This window comes from Panthera tigris, chromosome A1, assembly GCF_018350195.1.
Source record: "Panthera tigris isolate Pti1 chromosome A1, P.tigris_Pti1_mat1.1, whole genome shotgun sequence".
NCBI classification, from domain to species: domain Eukaryota; kingdom Metazoa; phylum Chordata; class Mammalia; order Carnivora; family Felidae; genus Panthera; species Panthera tigris.
In genome coordinates this window covers 191,802,441-191,808,591 of record NC_056660.1, presented here as the reverse complement: position 1 = coordinate 191,808,591, position 6,151 = coordinate 191,802,441, and the positions used below count along the sequence as shown (strand labels likewise).

The window sequence follows — 6,151 nt, the reverse complement described above, 5'->3', positions numbered from 1 at the left end:
GAAATGCGGCTTAGGCCCGGCCCGATGGGGTTTTCTGAGGGGGCATGGTTATGCCAAGCTTGGCTCTGGCTGCTGCGGGCGGTACCCCTCGGTACCCTCTCCCCTTACTGGTCAGGGCTCCAAGAAAGCAGAACCCGGGTGCGCATTCCTACCGTGCCTAGGATACCTCCCGCAGCTAAAAATAGTCGTCGAGGGAGCCGAGCTCTGTGTAAAGCCAGAGAACCGGCAGTGAACTCAACTGAAGTCCTGGGTTCGAATCCAGATAAGGTCCCCTCCGTACGGAGGCACCTCGATCCACTTGCTCTCCGAGTCTGTTTCCCCCATGCGTGCCAGGATTTCTAAGGGGTTCTCAGCCCTCGGAGAGAAAAAGAAAAAAAAAAAACCTCGATTTTTCTTTGCTCCTTCCCGAGGGCCTTGGGGCCTCGGGGCCGGGGACTGAGGCCGGGGGGAGGGGTGGGCCGGGCGGCTCATTACCGCGAGGTGTTGCCCTAGTTAAGTCGCGGGCCCGTTTGATCTGGCGGCGGGTGGCGAGAGGGAAAAAAGGAAAAAGTAGGGGGGTCAGCGTAAAGAGACGCTCACACCTCCCCCACCGTTTCCTCGCACCCATAAAACACCTTTTATTAACTCCTTCGCGTCCGGAAGGGCTGGCGTGGCCCATTCAGCTCCTGCCACGGTGTTTACAGCCAAATCTAATGGGGCCCCATATTCACCCCGATGCCGGGACGAGGCGCCTAAGACACGCCTGATCCCGGAGCTGCCTGGGGTCTCCTTTTTTGGCGCACGCCCCAACGCAAGGGCCTCCAACTCCAGAGCAAGGAAACGCCCAGAGACCCGCGCGTGCGTCTGCGCGCCTCCCTCGCAGTGAGCGCGGAGACCCGGGCAGGCACCGCAGACCACCGGTTCCCTCGTGCAACTGTGGGAGCTGTTAGGACACGTAAAAGCGCTTAGCCTAGAGCCTAGCACACAGTGGCGCGCAAACAAGAGTAGTTATCTGTACACTGTTATTTGGGGACTCGTAACGCCAGCGTTTGCCTGCCCCACTTTAGCCTTCCACGCATTCGCGCCTTAGCAAATGCACCGCTTCTACTCATCCCCACACCCAGTCATGGGTGCGCACGAGGGGTCACGAAACCAGCTGTCGTGCACGAAGTGCCCTAATTAGCATGCACACACACACTCCCCCGCTTTTGCACAAATCCAGATGCTCTCTCACAAATATTTGTTGAGTGCTTTCTTGATGGAAAGAAACTTAATTGTCTCACTGTAACCATAAGCACTCATAAGCTTACTTTTCTCACGGATAAAGTAGTAACCGCTATGATTTGTCATGCGTGCTGGGAGCTGCCCTAGGCAGACCCTGTGGTGGCCCCCGGCATAGCTGTGGCGCTCCGTGTGAGTTCCTGCACTATTACACACACACCTATAAGATCAGAATCTCACGTACAGGAACATATTCCCCAGTGCAAACCGCCCCCCCCCTTCCAAGTTGCACTGCCTTCGGATGCCGGTGGTTTGTGTGCCAAGCCCCCTTCCCAATAACCCCAAACTACTTACTGCCTGCAGATACTGGTGTGCATACTATCCTACACACAAGCCCCAGTGCTGACCCACATAAATCCCAGACTGTCCTCTCTGGGTCTAATTCGTTTCCAGTGTTCCCTTCTGTGGGTTCATTATATTCTAAGAACTTTCTTTGTCCCACGAATAAATCCTTTATCTGCCCTCTTTTCCTGACTGGATTCGTAACTTGGTTTGACATTTATCAAAACAGAAATCAGAACAGGAGGTTCTCTACCTAGCAGAAATGATGGGGCCAGTGGATATACCCACCAAGACATCACGCAGGCTACCTCCAATTTCAGAAAATCTTTTATTCGTCAAGAGCATAGATACTGCTTTGGCAAAGGGAGGGGGTGGTGAGTGGTCTTATAGGTTTGAGGTAGAAAAAGGGTAGGGATGGAGTAATAAACACCTGAGCACAGCAGGCATGGTAGGTAGTTTAAATACATAAAAACTTTTCAACATAGGGAAAAGTTTTTATTTAGGAAGGAAGGAAAGGAGAGAAGAAGGAAAGGAAAGGAAAGGAAAGGAAAGGAAAGGAAAGGAAAGGAAAGGAAAGGAAACAGAAGGAAAGGAAAGGAAAGGAAAGGAAAGGAAAGGAAAGGAAAGGAAAGGAAAGGAAAGAAAAGGAAGGGAAAGGGAAAGGAAGTAAGGGAGAGAAGGAAAGGAAAGAGAGAAAGCGTTTCCCTTGAAACTAAGTAGGAAGTGCAGCGACAATAAAATAAAATAAAATAAAATAAAATAAAACAGCACTGTTTGTAGGAGAACAACAACAAAAGGCACCCCTCCATCTTCCTGGTTTGGTTCTCTTTCCCGGGCAGAAAACTATTGATTCCTCTTATTGCATTTTAATTAGGAAAGAGAGCGCCTGGGGGGTTTTGCCGCAAAGCTGACTGGAGAACGAGGAAGAGAGCCAGAAGGCATAGTGGAGAAAGCATGGGGGTTCTAAATTCGCCCCAAGAGGGTTGGAAGGGTGCTTTTTAGCGCGCTGGAGTCCCGCAGTCCCTTTCTCCCGCATTGTGCAGCCAAGAGCCACTCTCTCAGTTTGGGGGGGGGGGGTGTGGATATATATATATATATATTTCTCTTTCTCTTAATGTATTAAAATCAACTTCAAATGACATTGCACGTGCGATCCAAGTGTGTTGTTGCAGCCAGCGACCTGCCAGCACGTAGCAGAGGCTCTGCGGGATGCGCCCTTATAAGCCCCCGGCACCCAGAGCCTGGCCCTCGCCGCCGCCTTCCTCTCCTCCCGGGGCTCCGGGTGTCGGGCAGCGGTGAAAGGGTCCTCGGCGCGGCCTCAGCTCACTGGTTTAACTCCAGCGCCCAGACTTGCTGCGGCCAGCCTGTGCGCCCTTTAATCCTCTTCTCTCCTGGGCCCAGGGCAGGAGGAAAGCCTTCGTGTTGCTGCTGCCAGAGGACACACACAAGAAAAGAGGCGAGAGACAGGTTTAAATTTTTCTGCTCCGATCGCCCAGGCATAGAGTTGGGGTGGGGAGAAGGTTTTGGGAGAAGTAACTGGGCGCCTTTAAATAAGTGACGGATTTCTGTTTGCGACATAGACAAACAGGCTCGTAAATTTGCCTTTATGCGCCAGAGTTCCTGGGGGCCCGGATGGGCTGGGCAACTTCTGGAGGTTTGGTAACGAGGATTTTCTGTGCCTGGTGAAATTGATGCGCGTAGTTTTGGCTTTAGGGCGCCAAAGGATGGCCGCAGAGGCGTTGGAATGGGAAGAGTGGGACTCGACAATTTTCCCGCTCTTGGACCTGCTCCCCCCACAAGTCCCACTCGCTTTCCAACCTAGTTTAGCGTCTGGGCTGGTTACTGGGTTGAGTCCCTCTGCTAGTGGACTGGGAGCCTCAGGTGGCTGGGCGAAGGAGGAACCAGTGGGCCTGGCCCGCCATCCTCCTTCCCGGCTCTTAGCAGAAAGCAAGCGGTGCTACTTGAAGGAGGCGGCGACCAACAGTGGGTGGGGATACGCCCAAAAACTCCCGGCGGGCAGGCATCGCCCCGGCCTGCCTCTCCTACATCCCGACGGCTGTTTGGAGACTCGATGCCTATCGATCTTTCCCAGTCTCCCCAGATGAGCTATCCCTAGTTTACTACAGCCCCTGTGGGTCAAAGAAAACCCGGCGGGGCTCTACAGCCAAACGTGCGGCGGGCCTGAGCGCAGCAATTTAGAGAAAATAGTTCGCCAGCCTGGAAATCGCCTCTTTCGGAGGTCCCAGAGCCCTAGCCCAGCGGAACCGCGCTCCAGTAAGTGTCGCCCTCACTGGAGAGGATCGAGTAGGGACTGCGATCTCCAAAGCCAAAAGCAGTAGGTGAGACCCGTGCCTCTTGCTTGTCAGCCTTTACACACAAAACAATCAAGGTCGCCCTCAGAACTAGCTCGTGGGCAGTGGGGCAGTGGGACGCGCCCCGGAATGGGAGTAGAAGACCTGACTTGTTTTACCCCAGCTCCACCTCTGAGTCCTCGGGTAGATGACCTTTACCTCCCCGTCCGACTCTGGGCCTCAATTTCCCTATCCGTACAACAATGGAAGTAGCCTAGCCTCTCCAGCAAAAACCCTTGGAAAACAGTAACTGAGTCCACGTGCATAAATCGACACTCAGGCACATTAAAGTAACAAATTCCTGCAGCATTCTTAACGTGGATTCCCGGAAAGCCCGGGGATGGATCAAGACCCCTTTGAAATTGGAAGCGAAATAGAAGATGTGTGCATTTTCTCGGGTCTGAATCTTCCCTACAAATTAATTCAAATATGAATCTGCCTCCCACCACACACGCGATCCCACACTACGGCCTCAGAGCTCTCCGCAGCCTCTCAAAATCGCACACACAGCAACGCAAACCCCTTCCGCTCATACAGGGCCTGCGGGTGCTCACCCAGCCCGCACCCTTGGCCGGCGCCTGCAGGCCCCCTGACTTACCAGCTCCCTTTTCCGCTTGCTCTCGCGGCCGCCATCCGCCTTCTTGAGTTCGGCCTTGAAGGCTTCGGGGTCGCCGGCCTGAGCGTCCTTGGCCAGCACGTCCATCAGATAGGCGATGTAGCTGGTGGCCAGGCGCAGTGTCTTGATCTTGGAGAGCTTGGTGTCGGCAGGCACGTTGGGGATGCACTCGCGCAGCTCTGCGAACGCGCTGTTAATGCTCTCCGTGCGCCTCCGCTCCTTCTTGGGTCCCGAGCCTTTCCGCCGGCCCAGCCGGCCGCCGAGCGCCTCCAGCCGCGCGGGGCTCTGGCCGGGCCTGGCGTCCGGACCGTAGGCAGCGGTGGCCGCCGCGGCTGTGGGCGGTGGCCCGCCGGCGGGGAAGTCTGGGGCAGCGTCAGCGGGGCTCAGCAGCCAGCTCTGGAAGTAGGGCCGCTCCTGGTGACAGCGCGAGGCCGGGCCGAAGAGGAAGGGTTCGTGGAGCATGGGGTGCGTTGGGTGTGGGTGGTGATGGTGGTGATGGTGGTGATGGTGTGCGTAGCTGCCCACGAGGTTCATGTTGGAGCGGCCCCTGGCCTGCGCCTCCAGCCCGATTAGCGCCGCCCCATGCGCCCGAGAGACTGCCGGGGCCACCCGTGGGCTCTGGGGCGGCGCTCTGCTGGACGCCGCTTTCGGAGAGTCTGGGGCAAGGCTGGAGACAGACGCGCAGCCCACCGGCCTCTCGCGAGCTAGGACGCCGACGCCGGGAGACCTATTTAACCCTTCTTCGGCCTCCTCTTCAGGGTCTGGCTTATATAAGGCCACGGCTTTGATGTCAACCTCTCCCCGGAGCCAATGGCAGGGGGGCGGGGAGGAGGAAAAGGGGTGGCCGTCCCTGGCTTTAAGCTCAGCTCGCACCACCGGACTCTAGGCCGCCTGCGGGGACAGGGAGGCGGCCCCGCCTCTGCCTCCCCACCCCCAGTTCCCGGCTGGGCGGAGGCGGGGGCTATGTACTTGAGGCACAAGCCTGTCAACACCCTAGACGGTGGCTGCCACCTCCTTCCTGTGGACCCAAGGAAAGCCATCCAGAATCATCCAGCGAAAAGAAGGCCTTCATGTAGAGCCCACTCTTTGATTTTACAGATACGGAAACTGAGACCCAGACAGAGAAAGTTTCTTGTTTCTAGACTGTACAGAATTCAGAATCGAAATTCTAGCCATTCTCAGTCCTGAGCTCCATCTACTCCCATCAGCCTCCGAGTCAGAAGATGAGAGGTCCTTGCTGGAGGCAGCATAGGCCCTTAATGGTCTCCCCTAAGCACTCCCAGCCCTTAGTCATCATTCCCACCTGGCAGGGACTGTGAACCGTACTGTGGAGCCCAGTAGGGCATGCTCTTCTGCCCAAGGCATCTACACCATCCCAAAGACTGCCACTGGCTGGAGAAGACTTTGGAGTGTGAGGGAGGGGGAAGTGGAGGAAGGCAGGCTCCAAGCCCAGAGGCATTTAATGATTTGTTCCGGGCTCCAGGGCCTGAGAGTCACTTTTCTCGCCTCCCGGGCGCTAGATGCAGTCCAAAGGCTGGATGGAAGGCCCGAAGCACAGCCACATTGGGTCACTCCACCCAGATCGTCACTGCTTGAGAATGTTCCCTTGTCTAAAGACACCAGCACCAGGGCTCACACCAAG

General features: G+C 56.0%; 1 protein-coding gene across 1 annotated transcript; it reads right to left on the bottom strand.

The window, feature by feature from the left end:
- Positions 1-2,621: 2,621 nt before the first annotated feature.
- On the bottom strand, positions 2,622-5,240 carry HAND1 (heart and neural crest derivatives expressed 1). Its single transcript, XM_042960041.1, has 2 exons — positions 4,492-5,240; positions 2,622-2,970 (listed from the first exon to the last, which is right to left on the bottom strand). The coding sequence occupies exons 1-2, from the start codon at positions 5,041-5,043 to the stop codon at positions 2,866-2,868; spliced, it is 657 nt and encodes a 218-aa protein (XP_042815975.1). The 5' UTR covers positions 5,044-5,240; the 3' UTR covers positions 2,622-2,865.
- Positions 5,241-6,151: the final 911 nt, after the last annotated feature.